The 27,197-nt window shown below is 35.7% G+C and overlaps 1 protein-coding gene across 2 annotated transcripts; it reads right to left on the bottom strand.

Annotated features, from left to right (window-relative positions):
* Positions 1-341: 341 nt before the first annotated feature.
* On the bottom strand, positions 342-14,306 carry LOC125667643 (uncharacterized). 2 transcript variants are annotated; one of them, XM_056147847.1, is made up of 3 exons: positions 11,004-14,306; positions 5,475-5,564; positions 342-894 (listed from the first exon to the last, which is right to left on the bottom strand). In XM_056147847.1, the coding sequence occupies exons 1-2, from the start codon at positions 12,841-12,843 to the stop codon at positions 5,476-5,478; spliced, it is 1,929 nt and encodes a 642-aa protein (XP_056003822.1). In that variant the 5' UTR covers positions 12,844-14,306; the 3' UTR covers positions 342-894; position 5,475. The 2 variants fall into 2 exon arrangements, with proteins under 2 accessions (XP_056003822.1, XP_056003823.1); XM_056147848.1 differs by lacking the exon at positions 5,475-5,564 and having other exon boundaries at positions 11,004-14,302.
* Positions 14,307-27,197: the final 12,891 nt, after the last annotated feature.

The following is a 27,197-nucleotide window of genomic DNA, read 5'->3' on the forward strand; positions in this document are numbered from 1 at the left end:
GAATGAAGTCAGCATTTCGCTAATTCTATGGTGGAAAATACGATCTAGTTTGTCAATACACCCTATCATCGGGTCAAATGCTGTCTGACGTGTTTTATACCGATTGTTCAGCCGTTCTTGGCACACTGATTTTGACTGCGGATAATTCCGTTTACCTGGTCAGGATATAGGGCTCACGGCGGGTGTGACCGGTCCACCGGGGATGCTTACTTTTCCTAGGCACCTGATTCCACCTCTGGTGTGTCCAGGGTTCCGTGTTTGCCCAACTATCTATTTTGTATTTCTTATAGGACACATTGAAGAAAAGTCACGCACTTCATTATACAAAATTCTAAAACACATTGAAGAAAAGTCACGAACTTCATTCTACAAAAATCTAAAACACATTGAACAAAGGTCACGAACTTCATTATACAAAATTCTAAAACACATTGAAGAAAGGTCACGAACTTCATTATACAAAATTCTAAAAGAGAAAACACTTAATTTTAGTTTTTGATTATTTCAAATTGGAAATGACTGTATCTCATAGAAAGCAAATTATGCTAGAATTTCAGGGCCAGAAATGACACTTATTTAACCTAGTCCGTTCCTTCGGACAGATCTTTATTATCTCACTATCATTACCCGGACATTTCTTATTCATCTTTATCCTCGTTGGTCTCCTCTAAATTCTTATCATGACCGTTTTGCTCTACACCATTTTCTTCACTGGTCCCTGATTCAGCAGTGTCCTCGTCATCAGGATCAGATTCCTTGCTGCTATCATCAGACTTCAGATCCTCGCTGTTTTCTTCAGACTCGGACTCTTCACTCATTTCCAGCTCTGATCCTAATTCTGAATCCCGTCATAACCTGACGCTTCCATGATCCGCTCATCTGTGACTGGATTATCTTAAGGTTTAATAAAACAGGAAAAGGGGTCAATCAATCGTAGATTCTAAACAATGCAAACATTTTGTCTAGTGTATGTTGAAGTTTGAATCAGTTGTACATTATTTAGATTCTCTACAAGTGGGCCTAGTCTACCAGACTGAGTTCTATATGTTGTGGCATTCGTTGTAAATGACATACATTGTGCGATTTGTAAGGTCAGAGATCCATGGACCATATTGTTTGTCTCATATTTTCTGTTTCCCACCTATTGCTAAATACTAGTGTTATAAAAGTGTTTAATCAGCATGCCAAGTTTATTATTGAGTCTTATTTTTCTAAGTACACAATATTCACTCCCGCTTCTTATATCCGTGGATAGACAGTCACAATCTCTCAGTAGTAGAGCGTTTATGACCAGAAGGTTGCGAGCCCCACTCATGGCATGTCTACAGGGAAATTTAATTGCTCCTTCAAACACTCAACATTTAAACGTGAGTCACCGGTCTTCAGGATATGACTTAAAAACGTCAATCCTGTACCTCACTCCAACAATTAAGCACAAAACAAATTAAACACTACTCTTACATAATGCACTAGATTTCATTTACTTAGCTCTATTACAGAAACTCATTACATCTGTCAGCATCATAATGACAGAAACTCACATGATCAAAGTAAGGAAGTGCCCCTAAATGCGGTCAAATAAACAGTTAGATAAAAGTAATAAATCTGGTGTGTCCAGGGGTCCGTGTTTGCCCAACTATCTATTTTGTGTTGCTTGTAGGAGTTATGAGATTGATCACTGTTCGTTATCTTCGCCTTGCATCTTACACACGATTCCTTTAAATAAGACTGTGTTAATTAATTAGGTAACAATATGTTTTATGCTGAGGGTTGTGTCGTATTGCATCTGGTACAAATAGTGACAATTTAGTGAGACTTAAAATTGAATGAACAAGATGTGTTTGTGAAACACTGATGTCCTCAGATTACAACAAACTGGAACTGTAAGACATTGTAGCTGAAACTTTTATAGCAATACTGGGAATGTGAGGTAACTTTCATACAGTTCACATTTTATGTCAAGGTTAATTTCAAGGTCACAAAGTCAGCATGTTTGGTTCCAATGAAAAGATATTTCCGTGCAAGAAATACACATGCTAAACATTAAATCAGTGCCTCCAACGATTTGATAGTTATTGCTTACATTAACATTTTCTAAATGTAGGTCAAATGTTATTGTAAAAGTCAGCAGGTCAAATATTTTGGAACCAATGTAAATGTTGGCTGCAAGGAATACAATATTAAATTGGAGCTCTTTTGCAGTTTATAAGAATATGACCAAAATTAAAGGTTTTTTTCTAATTTCTAAAAACTAGGTCAATGGTAAGTTTTAAGGTCACAAGGTCGAAAAATCTGAAACTAATAAAAAGGTCTTCTCACAGGAAATACACGTGCTAAATATGAAAGCAGCACATTTAAGGATTCGGTAGATATGACTTAAATCAAATTTGTTTTCTGAATGCAGGTCAAAGGTCAATGTAACGGTCACCAGGTAAAATTCTTTGGTACCAATGGAAAGGTCTTTCCACAAGGAATAAACCAATATACTAAATATGAAATGTCTACTTCTACTGGTGAAAAATGTATGACCAAATTTAAAGTTATATTTCAGACTGGCAGGCATACAGACAGACGGACATGCAAAAAACTATAAGCCCCAAAATCATTGATCCCGGGGGCATAAAAATAATGATAAACAATATTTCCAAAGACAAGATGCTTTATCAGTCACCTTAGTATTACTTAAAAGTAGCACTAGGCATAAGGGCTATGCAATCTACAAAAAATACAAGCTAAATTAAAATATTCAGCGACAATATCAAAGATGTGGTCTTAAAACTTGAAAGATCCCCCAAAGTATCTATGCTGATAAAATGCTTTACATATTATAATATGTAAGATTATCACAATAAGACTAATGTTTGCCTGTCCTAGAGTAAAAACCCAGGAGTTGGTTTCGAAACAATTTTGTTCAAAAAGACAATATATAAGGACTACCAATCTGTTTTGTTTCAGTTTAATATCATTAGCAGTAAATTTGTTTTCTAGATGTTTTACACATATACGTTATATACATCAAGCTTAGCACTATCATGGAGTCCGAACCCCTACTCCAGGGATAACACAATTTACAATTTTACTAGAGGCCACCCTGCTCTACACGATTATGCATTTAGTTTACCTTGCAAATGTGCAGTTGTTGAGAGGGATTTTCCATATGGGTCAATATATGGCAGTTTCTTAAATTTTGCTTAACCCCTATGACCCTAAGGGTGCACTGAAGTGAACCTAGCTAGCTAGATATTCAAACAAACATGCGCGGTTTGGTGCTATCTCTTGTTCATCCCAAGAAGTATGAGGGGTACTTATGAACAGTTTGAGAAAAAACAATTTGAACCCATGTCATTTCGTGGTAGACCATTTCTTCGCTGCTATCACAAGAAAGATGTCAGTTTTATCATCAATTCGTTTTATTAATTCCCTGACCATTTGGCACGTCAAAATGCTTGAAATTCTATTTTAAAAAATGAACACGAAGCATTCATCGATGGAAATATCATCTTAATATTATCTGAAAGATTGTTAAATTTCTTCTGTTACGTCAACAGTTGTCCTGTTGTCTATAATTAGCGATATGCAAATCAGATAAACAAGGGAGACACCTCAGTTACGCAGAGATCATGCGACAAGACTAGTTTACCGTAAAAAAATGAAATTTAAATATATACGGGTAAAATATAACTTAATCCATACCAATTAACCATGATTCCAGTGTCAATTAAACATTTGCAATATTTCAAAACAGGGCAGAGAAATTCCTCAAACATTGCACAATTTCAATTAAACTTTTGACGTTTTTCAGTGTTGATCTTCCGTACGGAAATTTCAATGTTGAGAATCTTGCATGTTCTCGATCAATATCTAACGAGAACGAGAACGAAGTATCTATCAGCTTAAATACGTTTAATAAAGAGAACGAAGTATCTAACAGCTTAAATACGCTTAATAACGAGAACGGAGTATCTAATAGCTTATATACGCTTAATAACGAGAATTAAGTATCTAACAGCTTAAATACGCTTAATAACGAGAACGGAGTATCTAACAGCTTATATACGCTTAATAACGAGAACGAAGTATCTAACAGCTTAAATACGCTTAATAACGAGAACGAAGTATCTAACAGCTTAAATACGCTTAATAACGAGAATGAAGTATCTAATAGCTTAAATACGCTTAATAACGAGAACGAAGTATCTAACAGCTTAAATACGCTTAATAAAGAGAACGAAGTATCTAACAGCTTATATACGCTTAATAACGAGAACGGAGTATCTAATAGCTTATATACGCTTAATAACGAGAATTAAGTATCTAACAGCTTAAATACTCTTAATAACGAGAACGAAGTATCTAACAGCTTAAATACGCTTAATAACGAGAATGAAGTATCTAACAGCTTATATACGCTTAATAACGAGAATGAAGTACCTAATAGCTTAAATACGCTTAATAACGAGAACGAAGTATCTAACAGCTTAAATACGCTTAATAACGAGAACAAAGTATCTAACAGTTTATATACGCTTGATAAAGAGAACGGAGTATCTAACAGCTTATATATGCTTGATAAAGAGAACGGAGTATCTATCAGCTTAAAATCACTTAATATCGAGAATGAAGTATCTAGCAGCTTAAATACACTTAATAACGAGAACGAAGTATCTAACAGCTTAAATACGCTTAATGACGAGAGCAAAGTATCTAACAGCTTAAATACGCTTAATATGGAGAACGAAGTATCGAACAGCTTATATACGCTTAATAACGAGAACGGATTATCTAACAGCTTAAATGCGCTTAATAACGAGAACAAAGTATCGAACAGCTTATATACGCTTGATAAAGAGAACGGAGTATCTAATAGCTTAAATACGCTTGATAACGAGAGTGAAGTATCTAACATATTATATATGCTTAATAACGAGAACGGAGTATCTAGCAGCTTATATATGCTTAATAACGAGAATGAAGTATCTAACCGCTTAAATACGCTTAATAACGAGAAAGAAGTCTCTAACAGCTTAAATACGTTTAATAACGAAAACGAAGTATCTAACAGCTTAAATACGCTTAATAACGAGAATGAAGTATCTAACAGCTTAAATATGCTTAATAACGAGAATGAAGTATCTAACAGCTTAAATATGCTTAATAACGAGAATGAAGTATCTAACAGCTTATATACGCTTAATAACGAGAACGGAGTATCTAGCACCTTAAATACGCTTAATAACGAGAACGAAGTATCTAACAGCTTAAATACGTTTAATAAGGAAAACGAAGTATCTAACAGCTTAAATACGCTTAATAACGAGAATGAAGTATCTAACAGCTTAGATACGTTTAATATCCGTCGTATAAAGAAAACACATCCACCCAAAAAGTATTTCAAAATGAAGAAAACATATTTTTATTTAGGTGGTCGAATGATAACTGTCCAGTTTTTCAGTTCTGTTTTAATAGTTTCTCACTTTACTTTCGGAAAGTCAGTGGTCTCTTCCCAGGTACATTGTATCTGGGTTCTCTCTTCCACCAATAAAAAACTGGGCGCCACCATATATCTGAAAAATTGGTGAGTGTGGCAGAAAACATCAAAAACAAAACAAAAAATATAAAAGAGCCAAAAGAATATCACACATCATAAAGGGGCGGGGGGGGGGGGGGGGGGGGGGGCTATCAAGAAGCAAAGCTCGCACACTGATGTTTTATGCCCTGAACCACTCGATTGTTCCCCTCTGCCCCTACTAAAGTACTAAATGGAGGGTCAGAGTTAGGATTAGAGTGTACTTCCCTTGTATAGATCTGATATAGTACAATAAACTACAGTACTACTAGTACTTACCAGTCAGAGAGTACCCCCTATGTATACATCCAATATAGTACAATAAACTACAGTGCTACTAGTACTTACCAGTCAGAGAGTACCTCCTCTGTATATATCTGATATAGTACAATAAACTACAGTACTACTTGTACTTACCAGTCAGAGAGTACCCCCTCTGTATAGATCTGATATAGTACAATAAACTACAGTACTACTTGTACTTACCAGTCAGAGAGCACCTCCTCTGTAGATATCTGATATAGTACAATAAACTACAGTACTACTTGTACTTACCAGTCAGAGAGTACCCCCTCTGTATAGATCTGATATAGTACAATAAACTGCAGTACTACTTGTACTTACCAGTCAGAGAGCACCTCGTCTGTAGATATCTGATATAGTACAATAAACTACAGTACTACTTGTACTTACCAGTCAGAGAGTACCCCCTCTGTATAGATCTGATATAGTACAATAAACTACAGTACTATTAGTACTTACCAGTCAGAGAGTACCTCCTCTGTATAGATCTGATATAGTACAATAAACTACAGTGCTACTAGTACTTACCAGTCAGAGAGTACCTCCTCTGTATAGATCTGATATAGTACAATAAACTACAGTACTACTATTACTTACCAGTCAGAGAGTACATCCTCTGTATAGATCTGATATAGTACAATAAACTACAGTACTATTAGTACTTACCAGTCAGAGAGTACCTCCTCTGTATAGATCTGATATAGTACAAAAAACTACAGTACTACTAGTACTTACCAGTCAGAGAGTTCCTCCTCTGTATAGATCTGATATAGTAAAATAACTACAGTACTACTTGTACTTACCAGTCATAGAGTACATCCTCTGTATAGATCTGATATAGTACAATAAACTACAGTACTATTAGTACTTACCAGTCATAGAGTACCTCCTCTGTATAGATCTGATATAGTACAATAAACTACAGTACTACTAGTACTTACCAGTCAGAGAGTACCTCCTCTGTATATATCTGATATAGTACAATAAACTACAGTACTACTAGTACCTACCAGTCAGAGAGTACCCCCTCTGTATAGATCTGATATAGTACAATAAACTACAGTACTACTTGTACCTACCAGTCAGAGAGTACCTCGTCTGTATAGATCTGGTATAGTACAATAAACTACAGTACTATTAGTACTTACCAGTCAGAGAGTACCTCCTCTGTATAGATCTGATATAGTACAAAAAACTACAGTACTACTAGTACTTACCAGTCAGAGAGTTCCTCCTCTGTATAGATCTGATATAGTAAAATAACTACAGTACTACTTGTACTTACCAGTCATAGAGTACATCCTCTGTATAGATCTGATATAGTACAATAAACTACAGTACTATTAGTACTTACCAGTCATAGAGTACCTCCTCTGTATAGATCTGATATAGTACAATAAACTACAGTACTACTAGTACTTACCAGTCAGAGAGTACCTCCTCTGTATATATCTGATATAGTACAATAAACTACAGTACTACTAGTACTTACCAGTCAGAGAGTACCCCCTCTGTATAGATCTGATATAGTACAATAAACTACAGTACTACTTGTACCTACCAGTCAGAGAGTACCTCGTCTGTATAGATCTGGTATAGTACAATAAACTACAGTACTACTAGTACTTATCAGTTAGTGAGTTCCTCCTCTGTATAGATCTGATATAGTACAATAAACTACAGTACTACTAGTAATTACCAGTCAGACAATATCTCCTTTGTATATATATCTCATACACTTTTTTGGCACACTGTTTTTCCCTATAATAAATCTAAAACTTTATTGTTATTTCGGATTTTAAACATTTTGGTTGAGCTGAAGAGACAATATTTGTCGAAATGCGCATCTGGTGCATCAAAATTTATACCGTATAAGTTTTACATAATACTTACCTGTCATATAGTACCGCCTTTATATGTGTCTGATACAGTACAATAAGCTACAGAAAGAGAGTACCTCATCTTTATATATCTGACATAGTACAATAAACTACAGTACTACTAGTACTTACCAGTCAGTACAGCTATCGCGGTTCTCCTATTTACCCGCGTCACCGCGACGAGAAGTTAATCCTTTCCGCATTACACCGTCGTGGTCTTTCATAGTGGGGCTTCGCGGGACCACGTTTATACCGCGGCGGGTGTGAGTTACAAATGTACCTGTATTTACACTGTTGATAGTTGATGACGCTTACTTCTTATTAATATATGTAGAATGAATTAAATAGTAGAATTTAAATCGTATATGTTTGCAAATTAATTTTCAAATTTTTTTAGAACATATATGTACGGTAGTTAACCGAATAATTGACAACTTAAGAAAACTTTTTTTCCTGCGATGATCACGAATTGCGTGTGCTGAAATTTAATAAATCGGGAATCAGCAGTTTAAGTTAAAAGTTAACATTTCTGGAACCATTTTTTCCATAAGAAATTGATCAGAAATTTTGTACTTTTTATTTATGCCAATCATTATTTACAGTGACGAGTTTTCAAGTTAGCATGCTGCAGGGATCAAACATGCAAGTTCCACGTGTATGGACACCTGTCTTTCCTTCACATGTACATACATTTCATGAATTTCAAAATTGAATAAAATAATTAATTGTATGAGTTCTACGGGGGATGAAATCAAATGAACGATTTCACCAATAAGAAAAGAATAAAATCCTGATTTAAAAAGAAAAATTCATTTAATCCACCCGTATCTATTTGGATACGTTCATGATCTACATGTACTTCGTTGCCTGCTTTGTAAGACGCAGGTTTCTCTGGTAGTTTTAAACGTTGTGTTGTACTGTGATACACAGGTTTGACCATTTGACACAGTTGTCCCTTCGACTCTTTGTAAATTCTGTCCCAGAAACATGGCCAGCACAGATAAGATAATATATCTCTCCGGATCCAGGAATTGAAGGGGGGTTGTGGACAACTTCATGCGAACCTCCGGATTTTACAGCTGTAAAGTGTGGTAAGGGAGCGGGTTGGGGGAGATTACTTCATTTTACAATTGTCTAAGATTATTGACAAGCACAAGTGATATTTTAAAATTGTGCAGAGAGTGGGTGCAACTCATAAAACTTAAAAAGAACTTGTCCAAACATTGATTTCGTATTTGTATTAATACATTTTAGTTGTATAATTCATTCTTTCCGTTGACAAACGCAGATTTTGGTTATCAATGTATTTCAAGTCAATGTGAAGATCACCCTTGTTCCTTTATGGTTGCGTAATGCTTCCTATTAAGGCGCGCACCCGAGTTTTCAAATACACAGACTTGATTTGATAAAGTCAATAATGTTAAATACTCTCTCTCTCTCTCTCTCTCTCTCTCTCTCTCTCTCTCTCTCTCTCTCTCATTTTATAAAGAGTTTGCTAATCAGATCTCTAATCCTTTTCCTGTTTTAACATTTGCTTTTATACAGCCACCAATATGTGATAGATACTGCCAGGGATAATTAAGTTTTGCTGTTTTACGGGTAACGCGTGCGCCGATTGATGGTGGGCGTTGAAGCATACAGGAATTGTTATGTAACAAATATACACATACCTGTGACCGCTTTCCCCCAGTCAGTAATGTTAAAAAGCTCTCTCTCTCTCTCTCTCTCTCTCTCTCTCTCTCTCTCTCTCTCTCTCTCTCTCTCATTTTATAAAGAATTTTTGCTAATACAAATCTTTAATCCTTTTCCTACCTTTATATGTGTGTTATACATGTTTTCTTAAAACATGTGTACAAATACATGTATATAATTGAATTCCTTTAAAATTCGTGACAGAAGGACCACCCATCTATTAGATAATGTGAATATTACTCGGATTCTAGAAGATAAATATTACTTAGCCCATTGTAGTAATAATAACAATACATTGTATACATTATTTTCATTTTCCATAATTTAATAATAATAATAAAGCTGAGTATACATGTATGTGCATTTTTCTCTACTGTTCTACAAAAGGTGTGTATTTACATACATGCACCTGTGGTCAACGATATTCAAACTTTACAGCATGATGTCTTAGTCTGTGAAATCGTACACGTCGTCAGGACAAGCTGGTTCGGCTCTCGGGATGGATAAATCCAACAGACTTGTATTTGCACTCTCCTTCCTGCTTCCTTTGTCATTTCTTCGGAGTGACTCGTTGACCCTCGTCACAATCCTCTCTCTTCAAACGTCCTCAGGTTTGAACTCCGGATAAAAATAGCAAACGTAGTTTTGAGTGCAGTCTTCCTTATTTGGTCCAGTTCCTGCTTGTTATGTTTCCCTCCGCCATACCAGTTGTATGTCCAGCGTATATTTCCCTCCCCGAATAGTTCAATCAAGAGTTTTCGTGCAAGGTTTACAACAAAGTTGCCGGCATTTTTTGAATCCCGTTGTATTTCTCTGAGTCGCGATGCTGTTATCTGAACTCATCTGGAACATCTGCAAATACATCACACACGATATTGTGATCGCTGCTGGCAACGTGCTGGTTTTTTTTTTGTTTTTGTTTTTGATATTCCTGGCAATGTCGACAATGACGTTCGTGTTTCGAAGAACAGTCCCCAGCATCGATTCGCAAGCTGACGCTCGGCGAATTGCTACATCCATCTTCTTCTGTAACAGATCTATAGACTGCCGCATTTCCGCCATTATTAATATATCGTCATGTTTATCATTTTATGAGCTGAATGTCATTTACATAGAAATATTCTTTTTCAAACAGTTGAAATGGGAACTGAAACCCCAAATCAAGTTATCAATTTAACGCAATTAAACTCTCAAATCTGCGGCGGTTTTCAATAAAATAAAATTATCAATTGTATAAACCAGCTCTCAATTAAACAAACGGTCAATGTTTGAAAAAGGCGACATCGTTATTTTTGCCTCTTGCTTTGCAATTGTAATTAGGAGTATCTTGATCATGTAGTTGTACATGCAATTACGAGTAGCGACATGTTGTTATAACAATCACTTTGTTGATAATGAATTGGTGATGTCCAGATGAGATTAGTTTTGCCAAAGTTTCCAAAGTGGACAGATCGTAATCAGTGTCAATTTCAAGTTCGTCATCATGTCTAGAAAACTACTGTAGTACCTCCTCTGTATATATCTGACACAGTGCAATAAACTACAGTACTACTGGTACTTACCAGTCAGAGAGTACCTCCTCAGTAGATATCTATATACAGACACTGTGTTGGTGTTGAATGGTCCGACCCAGAGAAGGTGAGTTTGATCATCATAATTCAGGCTAAATGGTCTGTTTAAACTGAGTTGTGTCAATAGCAGAGACAGGAAGTGGCCGTCCTTGTCAATCATTTGTACTGAGCGGGTGTTATCATCACACACCAGGATGTGTGACAGTGCATCTGTACAAATTCCTCGTGGTGCTAGCGATGACCCTGATGGATGTCCTGTGTAGGAGAATCGATGTCTCCCCCCGCCCTCTGTTACCACTACAGCACCACGAAGATAATTAATCCAGTCAGACACAATAATATCACCGTTCTTATTCTCTGTGATATAATAAGGGCCACTATACAGTGTGTGACTGTTGTTGTTGTGTTGAATGGTCAGGATGTGTTGACCACCACTGTTGTACCGGGTTACCTTGCCTGTCTTTGTTTTATAGTTACACATCCCGACCATCAGATCTCCAGTGGACGGGGAGCAGTACACACACCGTGGATACCATGGTGATGGTCTTTCTAACAGTGCGGTAAATATTTTATTGTTTACAGAGAGTTTCTTGACGTTATGTTTCCTGTCTATATAAATCAGTTCACCAGAACAGTTCACTGTGTGTAGTCCTACTCTATACGATGTTGGTATATCTGTCACACGGTGTATAGTGTTTCCTGTTGTGTCGGTTAAGATGAGAGTGTTATAATCAGAGACCCAGACCTTGTCTGAGATCACGCGAGATATGTGTAACACACAACTACTACCTGTCACACAGACAGACGTGTGTAATACAGGTGTGGACATCAGTTTCACACACTCGTCTATTCCTACTTGTCGTTTTCCTGTTGTCATTTGGATTTCTGGGATTCCCCTCAATAACTGACTGACATCATCTATGTTGAATCCCTCAGTCAGGGACAACAGCAGGTGTTGTGGAAGATTAGGGGTGTCCTTTATCTGGGGGACACGACTGGTCTTTATAAACAAGAGGAATTGTACCGCTCTGTTTGCTGATTGTTCATTTCTGTTTTCATAGTTCTGTATGTGGGTGAGGTGTCTGTTCATTTTTCTCTTCTGTTGTTGTATTCTATCAATCAATAAACCTCTGTATCTTATTTTAACATCACATACCGCAGTGTCGATAAGACTTTTCAGTCTCTTGGCTTTTGTTGACATCTGTGATTGACGGTGACAGATTTGTGGGGGACAAGTTTGGATATCAGTTTGGATTCCTGCCAGGAAAACACGACAGTTATAGAGAATCTCACTTCTGATGTTGTCTATGATTTCTCGGTGTTGTTGTCGCTTTGTTTGATAGGCTGTTCTAAGGTCCACCAGCGCGTGTGTGCTATGACCTGTACAGCGCTTACATACGGAATAGTAACAGTGATCACAAAACATTCTGTATTTTCTGTTTGGATGTCGGACGCAGGTCTCTCGTAAAGGGACACATTTAAAGTTCTCACGGTAAATCACAACACCATGGTGTTTGGTATGTAGATCAATAACATGTTTCTCTTTACACTGTAAACACAGATCACGTTTACATGTGTTACAGTAAAACTCAGTGTCCCCCTGACATTGAGAACATTGTCGTAGTTTACACTGTGTGGTAAAACTCTTCTCAGTATAACGAGTTACATAGAACACTACATTGTGATATCTGGTGCTGTTTTCTGTAACATGTTTCTTTTTACACTGTAAACACAGGTCACGTTTACATGTGTTACAGTAAAACTCAGTGTTCCCCTGACATTGAGAACATTGTCGTACTTTTAGCTGAGTGCTGAGTCCTAGTGTGTCCATGATGTGGAGGGTCTGGGTCTTTAGGAACACAATCTACAATAATTAAACTGACATGTAAATATCAACCTATTCTCAATATACATTTATTTCACACATTCAAGTGATCTACATATTTCACACACTGATAGCAATTAACCTGTTTTTGACTTGTACATTTCTTGAATGCTAAGGCCAAAAATAAAAATTATTGTGTTTCCACTAATATCCAAGTCAACACTAGGGTAATTTGTTCTGAAGTAAACAATATATTTCTTCTTAGGCCATTCCAATTTGGAAAATACTTCTTTGCATTTGCTAAGAAAAAAGAGAAACGAGAGGGCAAACTTTTCTATAAGTGTTATTTTTCATTTAGGAAATAAAAATGATGTGGCGAGCGAATAACAGGAAATGTGGATTTTCTTAATTGAACTAAGTATGATTTCAAAAAGAGAGCGGTTAAAAATAAAGATCTAAAATCATTAGTTATATCATTTGTTCAGCACATGAACTTAATATTACACTGTAGCTCTTCAAAAGTCTCATCGACTTCGATTTTGTCTGCATTATAAGGAAAACCTTCAAGACAATTATTTTGAAGCATCGTACATATAACGTTGGGCATCGTAAATGTTTGCACTTCTATCATTCGTAAGCCATGTGTATCAAAGAATTCTGTGCGCTTGATGTACGCGGATATTTTTAAACACACTGGTGGAGATCATTTTTAATGATATTATATTTTAGATTTATTACAAAGAGAAGCGGCGAATCTGATGAACTAGATAAGAAATTGACATGATGTTAAATTTCAAGATAAGGTCATGTTCTGAACTCTGATAACAATTTTTATTCAAATTGCAGATATTTTGACATACTGTAAACAAGGGTCTCATTTTTTATGATAGATAGTTGTTGAATATGTTTTGATATTATTAACTCATATACTATATCATTACCATAGTCATCTCCATTTCCCCAAAAAACTTCTTGGAAAAGATGAACCATGTCAATAAAATCAAGGGTAGGGGTATAATTTAGAGGTGTTCGTATTAGTAGAAACCAAGCAATGATTGCTCTTTCTAAATATTTATTTAGTTACAATTTAGTATCAATATTACTAAGGGATATGTTATTTAAGTGGTTTACACATAAACACCATATAGTAAGTTTGGCCTCACCCTGGGGTCAAAATCCCTACCCCGGGGGTCATGAAATGTACATTTGTGGTAGATACCTTCCTGTTCTACATCACTATGCATTTAGATTTTCTTAAACTTTTGTGGTTCTTGAGAAAATTTTAAAAGAAAGGTAAAGATAACGAACAGTGATCAATTTCATAACTCCTGACATCAATACAAAATGCATAGTTTGGCAAACACGAACCCCTGCACACACCAGACGTGGGATCAGGTTCCTAGGAGGAATAAGCATCCCCTGTCGACCGGCCACATCCACCCTGAGTCCTATATCTTGATCAGGTAAACGGAGTTATCCGCAGTCAAAATCAGTGTGCCAAGAACAACCTAACATTGGGTATGAAACAAGTCAGACAGCATTTGACCCAATAATTGTTAACACATTGATTCTGACTACGGTACCTGATCCCACCTCTGGTGTGTCCAGGGGTCCATGTTTATCTGATCCCACCTCTGGTGTGTCCAGGGGTCCATGTTTGTCTGATCCCACCTCTGGTGTGTCCAGGGGTCCATGTTTGTCTGATCCATCCCACCTCTGGTGTGTCCAGGGGTCCATGTTTGCCCAACTATCTATTTTGTATTGCTTATAGGAGTTATGAAATTAATCACTGTTCGTTATCTTCGCCTTTCAAATTCGTAACAGAGGGACTAAATGTACCAGAAGAAAACTGGACACTACCATCAAATTCAGAATAAACTGACAACTTTAGAGGATGAAAGGAAAAAGCATAGAAGGTCACTCAAAGAAATGTTTCATAAATTATCTGAAGATAGACAACACAGAGACAGATCGCTATAGATCAAAAGACAAAGACATACAGTCCCATTACCTTCAAATTCCCAGAAGCAAAGCGAATGTTATCACTGCGGAAAGATGGACATTGCTCAAGGAACTGTTCTCAGTCAAGAGCACAATTCCTACACTCAACTACATTAAAAAATCACGCTTTAACGTAGATCGCGGGTTTACCGACCTTTTGTCTCACTCGAAAAACCCCACTTGAAAATTTGACCGATTTATGTATATACTACTCTGCGAAAACTGTTTTTCATTCAACAGCACAGTTTTTAAGTAATAACGTCTTCAACACAGCATTTTTTTAACAGTGGGGACACTGTTTTCCGTTAAATTATATACAAAATAATTGTTATTAATATTATTCATTGTATAATTTCAACTAAAAATATACAGATGTTGATGCTGTTCATCTTGATAATATTGATATCAAAGCGAAACAAAATTATTTTGAAAAATAATTATCAAACAAAAAAGTATGGGACATTCGAGTTCGTTATTTTTTTTTTTGAAGAAAAAGATGTCAAAGTTTAATAAAATCCACCAAAGCAGTTTTTTTAACAGATAACGTTACAAATGTTCGAGACGTCATTCAACAACGTTATTAATTTACTTTTCATGCATCGCTTTAAAAAAAACTCAAACAACGTTATTGACTCCTGGTTTTGAAGGGGAAATCAAATATGTATGGACATAATAATCAATTTGTTTAAAAGATGCATCGGTATATCGCAAAAATTCTTAATATACACAAACGTGTACATTTATTGCGCTATATATCTTAATTATGTTGCACGGCTAATAATTGAGATTCTTTTCTTCTTTTGCGATCGCATTATCGCAGTAACAATGAATAAACTAATAAAATAGTATGATTGTATTTCTGAATATCATTTAGTTTAAATTTTTAATTTATATAGTTTAATCATGTCTTAATTTTCTAACCAGAAATACAACTTATGTTGTTTCTATTTCAGCACTTTACAATATATTTATGTTTATTGAACATCCCCTCACAATAACCTAGTAACACTCACGTTCCCAAGCCAAATAACCCCCTCAAAACACCATATCGGTTTAATCTATAATTATTTTTATCTTGTAATGCAGATTCACTTGAAACATCTACTTTTTCTAATTTTCGATCAACTTCACTCTTTTGTTCTTTTTAGATTTAGAGTCTTGAGCCCGTTGCAGTGTTTGAAATAACCGTGCCCCCCCCCCCCCCCGCCCGCCCGCCCGCCCGATACGTTAATTCTGTCGGAAGGGACGTCATAAAAGTTCCGCTGAATAAAATATAGATAAATCAAATTAATTAAATATTGTACCTGTAGTGGACAGATCTTGTCAATTTAGGACATTTTACTGCACATTCTACCGTAATTCAATCAAATATAAAGTACTAGAAACGAATTAGGTCGATCGTACTTCATTAGAAGATAGATAATCTAGTAATACATGTAAAAGTAACGTTTAAATATGCAGTTATTTTCTCAGGACTAATAGGTCTTTGCCAGGGCTAACAACTTTTGCAAGCAGTCAGTCCTGCATGTCTTAGTAATTTTACACCGAATTTCAAACACTCCTTGAAGAGGGCAGTTGTAAGTTGCAACTTTACTAGAATATATGCATTATTTACTAACTGTTCCCCAATACTCGCATTTATTTGTAAATATTATCGATTATCTCCCCCCCCCCTCTCTCTCTCTCTCCACCAAATTTGGAGGGGGTAACCCTTAAAGTGTAGGCAACTCTCACTCATTTTCCCCAGGGGGTTCTGGAAGCAGGACACATTGAAACTTTTCTTTATATGATCTTCCTGCCCAACGCTTTCAATTATTCAAAGTTGTCCGATCTTCATAAAATTTGTATGATGGGATAGGAATAAAATTGTGAAATCGCCATTTTCCAATGTCTGCTATAAACGCGTCAAATCTCTGAATAAAACTTTCATGAACTGGGGAACCCACGTCAATTTGTTCCCGGGTTGTTCTGAAAACATTTATACCGGCATTCCCAACATCGCCAGCTGTCTCACCTCCCCAAGTTGCCCGCTGCTAAACTTTATACAGTAACAGAATAAAACATATTACAAGCCGAAATTTTGCACCGGAAACGAAAAGACTTAACAAAATTAAACAAAGGATGTTTTACTTTGATAATATCAGTTGGTAATATTTATATAATATAGGTAAATATTACGTTCTTTATATTCACTCAATGACCCATATAAGGTTTATTCAGACAACTGTTACGTCACAATTGTATGTGCACGTAAAAGGACGTTGAATCGTAAGATTTGAGTACCCTAAAACGATGACGTAAGCAAACCCGCGACCTGCGTTTAACTCACATCTACTCTATCATATCAAATCGAATCCATACAAAAGCGTGCTCTCAAGATCATACGACCATTGGACTCCTACCAAAAAGCTTTGGAATATACCGACTTGAAAAGCTATCTGATAGACGCAAAAAAATATGTTTAAAACTTTCCAAGGATATAGAAGACCCATCCCATCGATTCCACTGCCTCCTTCCTTGCATTCGCGAAAACCTATATAATCTAAAAAATAAAAAAAAACTCCTCAAAGTATTATTTACCAAAATTTAAAACAAACCGTTACAAGAACAGTTTTATACCCTGGTGTATACTAAACCAAAGACATATAAAACCATACATTGTATTCTGAAAGCTAGTCAGCAAACTTTTAATCCTTATTTCAGACTCATTAATTCATTTGTTTTGTTTTACTTTATATACGTCCGTTAATCTATAGTTTCCCCAAATATTTCTATTGTATGTAAATTCTTTTAAAATCATTCTTCGTCTTTTCGTGTACATTCTTATCACGTTTATATTTTGCTAATATGCTTATGTGTTTTCTAACTAATGTGGTGCTGGTGGACTGTTAATCCCCGAGGGTCTCTACAGCCCAGTAGCTAAGTACTTCGTTACTAGCTTGAAAATACGGAGGTATATTTAATTGCTGTGATAATATGTAGAAATTCATTTCAAAATTAAGGATTATCTCCCTCATGCATAGCTCTTATCCTTGGACGAATTTGGCTCCATTTCTCGGGACTCTAGTTTTCCTTTTAGCTCTTACAAGTTTCTCGAATTTCCAAAATTTGGGGTTGAGCATCACTGAAAAGACATTATTTGTCGAAATGCGCATCTGGTGCATCAAAATTTGCACCGTATAAGTTTTATATGAGAAAGATAACTCACCACCCACGGTATCTGTCTGTTTCAATAAAGACAAATATTAATAATAAACAATGATAATAACATATTTATATAGCACCCTTCCCATACTATATACGCTCAAAGGTGCTTTAGAATGCATATATACCTTACTACATAATGTTATACACATAATACATAGAAACTAAATAAAACATTAAAAAGCAATGATACAAAAGGCGTTATCACATTAAACAGTCCGTAGCTGCACCTATCCTGATTGTACATATAACACATGACAATAAAAGATACTTATTGCTAAATTGTTTTAAGTTGTAAGCTTTAAGAGCGTCGATTTGAGCTGACAACGCCATCATACCTAAACATAGCTTGGTTCAACACTCAGAAAAAAAGAACAGTAAATACTTTATGGCATATCAGGAAATCATTGAAAATTTTAGACTGTCCTGAACTATAACATTACCCAGTTGTGTTAAGTAGGGCCATAGAAATATGTCAGAGGGACAATGCATTAATAAACAGATCAATTTTTGACAAATTCTGTACACACAACCCTTTTGTACAAAAGATATGCATATACAATTATATGCACATTGACCTCCCATACATTTTTTACCAGACCGACAGTCTCTACATCAGCTGTATATCACATGATCAAATATCGAGATAAAATCGTACCGTGTTTGTATAAATCGTTCCATTGGCACGATATCCAGATTTCAATGCAAGTTGAAGTTAATATAACTTCAAAACATATTAATTTCTTAATTTGAAAAGTGATGAGAGCAAGTTTATCGTGACTTGTAACATGTCTAATTTTTGCATTGAATATGCAAGATGCGGCGATTTTTGCATATGCGAAGTTGAATGTAAAACTTATACGGTACCAAATTCGTCCAAGGATAAGAGCTATGCATGAGGGAGACAATCCTTAATTTTGAAATGAATTTCTAAATTCTATAACAGCAATTAAATATGAATCTGTGTTTTCAAGCTAGTAACGAAGTGCTTAGCTACTGGGCTGTAGAGACCCTCGGGGACTAACAGTCCACCAGCAGAGGCCTCGACCAAGGGGTCATAATGTAAAACTTATACGGTACCAATTTTGATGCACCAGATGCGCATTTCGACAAATAATGTCTCTTCAGTGATGCTCAACCGAAATGTTTGAAATCCGATATAACTATGAAGTTTTGGAGCTAAATATAGCCAAAATCAGCGTGCCAAAAAAGTGGAGCCAAATTCGTCGAAGCTATGCAGGAATCTAGCCTGAAAAACTTGTTTTCTGTTGAAGTCACAACTTGGTCCACTAACTTTTCCTTTTACACTGAAGTTCACATGTCGCATAAATCAAACAACTTTCACTAAAAAATCTAGGGGTGTCCTGCCAATGATGAAATTTGTATATACGGAAACCCTGTTTATGCACATGAGTTCTTTGTGAAAGTCACTATACGTGAAGATTAGGGGCGATGTCAAGATCACCAGGGGCCCGTGTTTGCCCAAGTATCTATTTTGTATTGCTTGTAGGAGTTATGAGATTGATCACTGTTCGTTATCTTCACCTTGCATGAATATTACTTTAGCATGTAAGGTGAAGATAACGAACAATGATAAATCTCATAACTCCTATGTTATATAAAGAACCAATTGAAAATATTTCTATATCAAAGAGAATTAATATAACCCAGTTGACAGAAACTTTTACACGATTGTAGTTTATCGTTTGACAGCGGTGGTAAATAACAATTTTTTTTATATTTCCAACCGCAAAGGGAATGTTGATATGTACGTCATGACCTTCATCGTGACGTAAATTTCATTTTCATGTAATGTGCCAGTGCGGTAAAGTACATTTTTACAGCACTGGTATTTATGGGGAAAGCCTTAACTAAGGCGCATAAAAACCGAATAACCATTAAATCAATCTGTTTTAATGTAATCATGAACATACATTTTAACCGTTGTATTATTCAATCATTTTGTACAAAGCGACATTAGTAAATATCATTCCTCTATTTGAAGTACTGTTTATGTTGTTTTTTTTCAGATATTTTGTGCAGACTTATTTAGTTTTCACAGCATGTTATTCTCGCTTAGTTTATCTCTTTGATTTGAGAAACTTTGAATTTGAAGATTGGGGTGGTTATTAAAATGATATATTAAATTATCTTGGTAACAATTACTCCATTCGAGGCAATAACATATTTCGAATATCTATTTGGGATCTATCTTTGATATCTAGCTATACAGGGATGAGTTGTTTTATTCAGGGTGTAAATTAAACATATTACTTTAGGGAAACGTTTCACTTCCATCGATTCAAGTTATATGTTGTACACACTTGTAGGGTGGTGTACACAGTCGGCTTGTCTGATTGTTTGCAGCAGTTTTAATTATTGTGTGTCGTTACTTACTTCTATCAATGTTCTTAAAACACAAAACAGTTGTAGAAGTACTAGTGTTGCAATACGTTTAAATAAAATGGGGAGGAATGAAGTGGAAATCAATGCTATTTTAGATCGGGTTTGGACGTCTGTAACTTTTAACCATTTAGCTGTAAACATTAATCAGTTGCTGTCTTGACTTCCTCCAAAACTGACGTGTGTTTTATACCGCCGGACTTTTGAAGCCCAGACCTTGCAGATATTCTAGCAGCTCATTGATATATAAATAGCACGTATTACGCAATTGTATCAATAGCAAAAATATTAACTTACGATAGTTGAATAATAAATTCAAACGCACAGAAATAATAATCTAAATTGAAAATCGCAGTTCCCAGTATAAAATCCAAAAATGTATAGAAAATGTCTAACCAGTGATTTTTTAATCAGGAGAATTTCAGTATATGCGTAATAGAAATGAATTTTCTAGTTGAAAGATAATGATACTATTACGTAATCCCTTTATTAAAATTAACATGTACCTAAAACAACCTCGGTCACAGTTGTCAATGGCAAGTAAACATAACTTACCAGAAGCATCCATGTTAACTGAATGCAGCATGTATTATTCATGTACATAACACCCCCCCCCCTAAAAGTTTGAATGACAATGAAAACTCCAATACACAATGCACATCAACCAAAGCAAGAAAACATACTCAAGGCACTCTTTACAAGACCTCTGCTATAATACTGTCTCTGTCTTCTCTTTACAAGACCTCTGCTATAATACTGTCTCTGTCTTTTCTTTACAAGACCTCTGCTATAATACTGTCTCTGTCTTCGGTGTGTTTGATATCAATATCATACTCTTGCAATAATAAACTCTAGTTTGTGAGTCTTTGATTATTGTTTGACATTTTATACAAAAAGATGAGATGGTTGTGATCCGTAAAAACAAGAAATGGATGTACAGTAACATTCAAATAAACATCAAAATGTCGCAAATCTAATAACAAAGCAGGACACCCGTGTATATATAATAGAAATGAATTTTGTAGTACAATCGTGAAAGACAATGATGCAACTATTATGTAATCCCTAAACCACAATACAGCATGTTTCTATAACAATCTCCGTAACAGGTGTCAATGACAAGTAAAGATGTCTATCCAGAACCAACCAGGTCAATTGAGTCCAAATAGTATTATACATGTACGCTACAAACGATTTAAATGAATTTAGTTCTTACCAGTTATATATATATCCCTCTATCTATATATATCGTTCTATCTATCTATCTATCTATCTATTTATCTATTTATCTATCTATCTATTTATTTATTTATTTCTCTATCTATCTCTCTATCTATCTAATTATCTATCTATCTATCTATTTATCTATCTATCTATCTATCCATCTATCTATCTATATGTCTGTCTATATATAGACAGTTGCTTCTTCAACAAAAACGGAAAACGGAAATATTCATATCCAGTGATCTGTCATTCAAAAACTTACTTTGTTAAACATCACTCTGATTCTACGCACAAGTACTCTGAAGTTGAAATAAAAAAAATATGCTAGAGTTCCTCATTGACAATATATTCGTGGTCTTTGGTGATCAGGTTTTCCAACAATCTGTTGGAATTCCCATGGGCACGAATTGTGCTCCTTTGTTAGCTGACTTGTTTCTATATTCATATGAAGCAGAATTTATTCAAAACCTTCTACGCGAGAAGAAAAAAAATATCTCGCTGTGGCCTTAAATTCGACATTTAGATATATCGATGACGTTTTGTCTATTAACAATATAGCTTTCATTCATATGTCGATTTGATATATCCCTGTGAGCTCGAAATAAAGGACACCACAGAGTCGTCCACTTCTGCTTCATACTTAGATATTTTATTGAAAGTAGACATTAACGGCAAACTGACAACTCAACTGTATGACAAACGGGATGATTTCAGCTTCTCCATCGTCAACTTCCCATATTTATGTAGCAATATTCCATTATCACCTGCATGTGGTGTTTATATATCTCAACTGATTCGATATGCAAGAGCTTGTTCTGCGTATAGTCAGTTTTTAAATCGAGGTAAGCTACCGACAAACAAGTTGATGTTACAGGGGTTTCAACAGGCTCGATTGAAGTCAGCATTTCGCAAGTTCTATGGTCGTTATAACGATCTAGTCCGTCAGTACAACCTCGCATTGGGTCAAATGCTGTCTGACATGTTTCATACCGATTGTTAAGCCGTTCTTGACACACTGATTTTGACTATGGATTACTCCGTTTACCTGATCAGGATGTAGGGCTCACGGCGGGTGTGACCAGTCAACAGGGGATGCTTGCTCCTCCTAGGCACCTGATCCCGCCCTGGTGTGTCCGGGGGTCCGTGTTTGCCCAACTGTCTATTTTGTATTGCTTGTGGGAGTTATGGGATTGATCACTGTTCGTTATCTTCACCTTGCATAGGGTATCTCTGTGCAATATTCATCCAGACGTACTGGGTTAATCCAATCTTGTAAATCTTTGAAATAATCCATGCTCATCATTTATACATGTTCACACACATGCGTACACTACTACCACTCCCCAAAAATTGTTCTGCAACTCCTAATAAAATAATCACTCAACCTACGAATCCGTAATCCAGCAAAGCACTATTCACAAAACAATCACGTGACACCACTACACAAGAACACAACACGAATGCGATGACAATGCATGGATATATTAGTAAACAGGTTAATGAATGTGTATTGAACAATCTGAAGTGAATAAAAGTCGTTGATATCTGTTGAAATATCCAATACATATATAGGCTATCTGTTTATTGTTTGCACATGTGTCAGGTACATGTATATAGACATACTTGAACATCCCATTTTACGTCGGTGTAAACAACATATTTCACACTTTGTCACTCCATTTATCACAGCTCACCTTTATACTCGCCACTCAAATGAGCAGACATCGCCATTACAGATTTTCTAGTGTTAGTCATAATCCTGTTATTAGCATCGTGATGCTATTAATATTTGACGTCATTTAACGTAAAACGACGGAAGCGTTTAAATGTATTAATATTTCAATATTTAACTATCTTAGTGTTGAAAACTAAATATAAGCCAAATTTTCATATTGTTATTATATAATCATATTCTTATTTTTACTACAGTATAACAATGTCAATAATGGGGGTATATGGAATAGCGGTCATGTTTTATAGATTATGTTAGGTGGGTGTCAGTATAAAAATGCTTAAAACCTTGTATCTCTATATATACTCCTATTGTTAGACTTGCGATGCTAATAATTATTAGTATCGTGATGCCAATAACATGAGTATATGTAGCATCTGTATATATATCTGACAAAACACGCCAACTTATTCCCATCGTTTTTAATTGTATAGGTTAGAAAAGATCGACTACAAAGAAAGAAATAAAGCATAATAAGTACTTGATAAAATATTGTGATGGACAGTGTATTGGATAATTTACTGTAGAGAAAGTTTAATACTCCGATGCATTTTTTTTTTACCGGAACTCGTTTCCATACTTCGGCACGCACACATAAGCAAACGTGTGAATATACAAATAGTCAACTTTTTAAAAAACTAATTTAAAGTATGTGGCAGAAAAAAATGCAATCATATGACAACTAAATGTAATGTTTACCGTGATTATGTGTTTGGTATATTCTAATATGAATTGTTACAGCTGTTACTTCTGTTCAGTGTTGCACGGTCAAAATAGACTATTGTGATTTCCATTTCCTCTAACATATAGAACACTTACGTACAGCCGGTCAGTTTCCGGAATGTCCATTAGACACGACGTTTCAAAATGCGCGTATATAAACTCCACAGAGGAAGTATTCCCGGGAAAAGGGTTTCTTTGGGGGATCGATAATAAATAGTGCTTGTATTTTGGGGGGTGTCATTATGAAAGTATCATTTTTAAAAACAATTCAGAATTGTCAAAAATGATTAACATTGGGATGTCAATGTCATTAACAGGAGTGTATATATGATTGATTGATTGATGTTTTCCGCCACACTCAGTTTTTATTGGTGGAAAAGAGAACCCAGATACAATGTAAATGGGAAGAGACCACCGACCTTCCGAAATTAAACTGGGGAACTTTCTCATTTACCGGCGCGAGCGGGATTCGAACCCAAACCAACAGAGGTGAGAGGTCGTTTGATTTTGAGCGCGATGCTCTAACCACTCGGCCAAGGAGGCCCCCGGGAGTATATATAGAAATCAAGTAAACAAACTTCCACGATGGGAGTTTACCTGTAAACCCACTCACGCTGACTCTCCAGTATTTGTAATACATTTGACGTCCGTGCATGAAACACCTTTTTGTACATTATTTGTAAGTTCTATCCATCGACCGATGTTCTTTTACGGAATAGATGACATTGATTGCAAGAGAAACTATTTACCTAAAGCATAGTACATGTATGTTTACCTTTATTCCGTAATATATTGTATTACCTAAAGCACAGTACACGTATGCTTACCTTTATTCTGTAATATATTGTATTACCTAAAGCACAGTACACGTATGTTTACCTTTATTCTGTAATATATTGTATTACCTAAAACATAGTACATGTATGTTTACCTTTATTCCGTAATATATTGCATAACAAATATCAAATATAATTTATTTTAAAAGAGCAATTTATAAAGCAGGGGAATTGCAGAAACTAATTAGCATCGCGTTGCCAATAACAGGAGTATATAGAAAGAGACGGCGTTTTAAACCGACTAAACAAACTTCACAATATTCCCATTAAACTCTACCTGGGAACTGATTCGTCAGAATTCATAAGACATAGGGAGTCCATGGCTCTTTGTGAATTTGTTGTACAGTGATATCAATCGATCGATGTTCTTTTGCGGAATAAGTGACTGATTGTAATAGAAATGATTTACCTAAAGCATAGTATATTTACCGTTATTCCTTAATACACTCTATTACAAATATTAAAAACCGTCCATTTAAAAGGGGTCACTTGTAAAACAGAGGCAGGACCAAAACTAATTAGCCTCGTGATGCTAATAACAGGGATACAGGACATCGTGATGTTAATAACAGGGATACAGGACATCGTGATGCTAATAACAGGGATACAGGACATCGTGATGCTAATAACAGGGACACAGGACATCGTGATGTTAATAACAGGGACACAGGACATCGTGATGTTAATAACAGGGATACAGGACATCATGATGCTAATAACAGGGATACAGGACATCGTGATGTTAATAACAGGGACACAGGACATCGTGATGCTAATAACAGGGACACAGGACATCGTGATGTTAATAACAGGGACACAGGACATCGTGATGCTAATAACAGGGACACAGGACATCGTGATGTTAATAACAGGGACACAGGACATCGTGATGCTAATAACAGGGACACAGGACATCGTGATGTTAATAACAGGGACACAGGACATCGTGATGCTAATAACAGGGACACAGGACATCGTGATGTTAATAACAGGGACACAGGACATCGTGATGCTAATAACAGGGACACAGGGAATAGGTAAAGTGATGATGTTTCAGATATCATATATGTTATACAGAGAGTGGTATTATAGTAGTACTGTATAGACAGACCGTAGTTATTCACCATGTTATACAGAGAGTGGCACTATAGTAGTACTGTATAGACAGACCGTAGTTATTCACCATGTTATACAGAGAGTGGCACTATAGTAGTACTGTATAGACAGACCGTAGTTATTCACCATGTTATACAGAGAGTGGCACTATAGTAGTACTGTATAGACAGACCGTAGTTATTCACCATGTTATACAGAGAGTGGTATTATAGTAGTACTGAATAGACAGACTGTAGTTATTCACCATGTTATACAGAGAGTGGCACTATAGTATTACTGTATAGACAGACCGTAGTTATTCACCATGTTATACAGAGAGTAGTATTATAGTAGTACTGTATAGACAGACCGTAGTTATTCACCATGTTATACAGAGAGTGACATTATAGTAGTACTGTATAGACAGACCGTAGTTATTCACCATGTTATACAGAGAGTAGTATTATAGTAGTACTGTATAGACAGACCGTAGTTATTCACCATGTTATACAGAGAGTGGTATTATAGTAGTACTGTATAGACAGACTGTAGTTATTCACCATGTTATACAGAGAGTGGCACTATAGTAGTACTGTATAGACAGACCGTAGTTATTCACCAGTATGACTATCACTCGCAAATATCACGGGTATAAAAGCAACATTACATTCGGAGTCCGTGATGAAATACATTTACATGTATGTCTCTTCAGTACATGTGTTTGTTCACAATAACGGAATAAATGACATCGATTTTAAGAGAAATTATCCACGCAAAGCATAGTATTTTGACCTTTATTCCTTAATGAATTATACCACAAAGATTAAAAACCATTTGATAATTTATGGAATAGATGGCATCGACGGAATTAATGACTTTCATCGTTACTAGGAAATATTTTAAGGAATAAAGTGTATCGATTACGGAAATTATAGTGTCATTACCTGTATTCCGTACCAAATTTAGAAATGACATTAAGTGTAAACAAAGCATATTATTGTGACCTTTATTTGGTAATAAATTAGATTGCAATATTAAAAACCGTCTGATATTTTAGGGAAATTCCATAATGAATTTTATTACAACATGAAAACCGTCTGATGTTTACAGCGTAAATGACATCAATTTTAAGGGGGAGAATT

This window comes from Ostrea edulis, chromosome 8 (assembly GCF_947568905.1).
Source record: "Ostrea edulis chromosome 8, xbOstEdul1.1, whole genome shotgun sequence".
In the NCBI taxonomy this organism is placed as follows: Eukaryota; Metazoa; Mollusca; class Bivalvia; order Ostreida; family Ostreidae; genus Ostrea; species Ostrea edulis.

Bases quoted from the DNA above. Each gene is read 5' to 3' on its own strand.
- LOC125667643 (XM_056147847.1), bottom strand. From the start codon at position 12,843: ATGGACACACTAGGACTCAGCACTCAGCTAAAAGTACGACAATGTTCT. The intron at 5,565-11,003 runs GTAAGTACCAGT...CCAATTTTTCAG, and splicing joins GAGGAGGTACTCTCTGACTG to ATATATGGTGGCGCCCAGTT.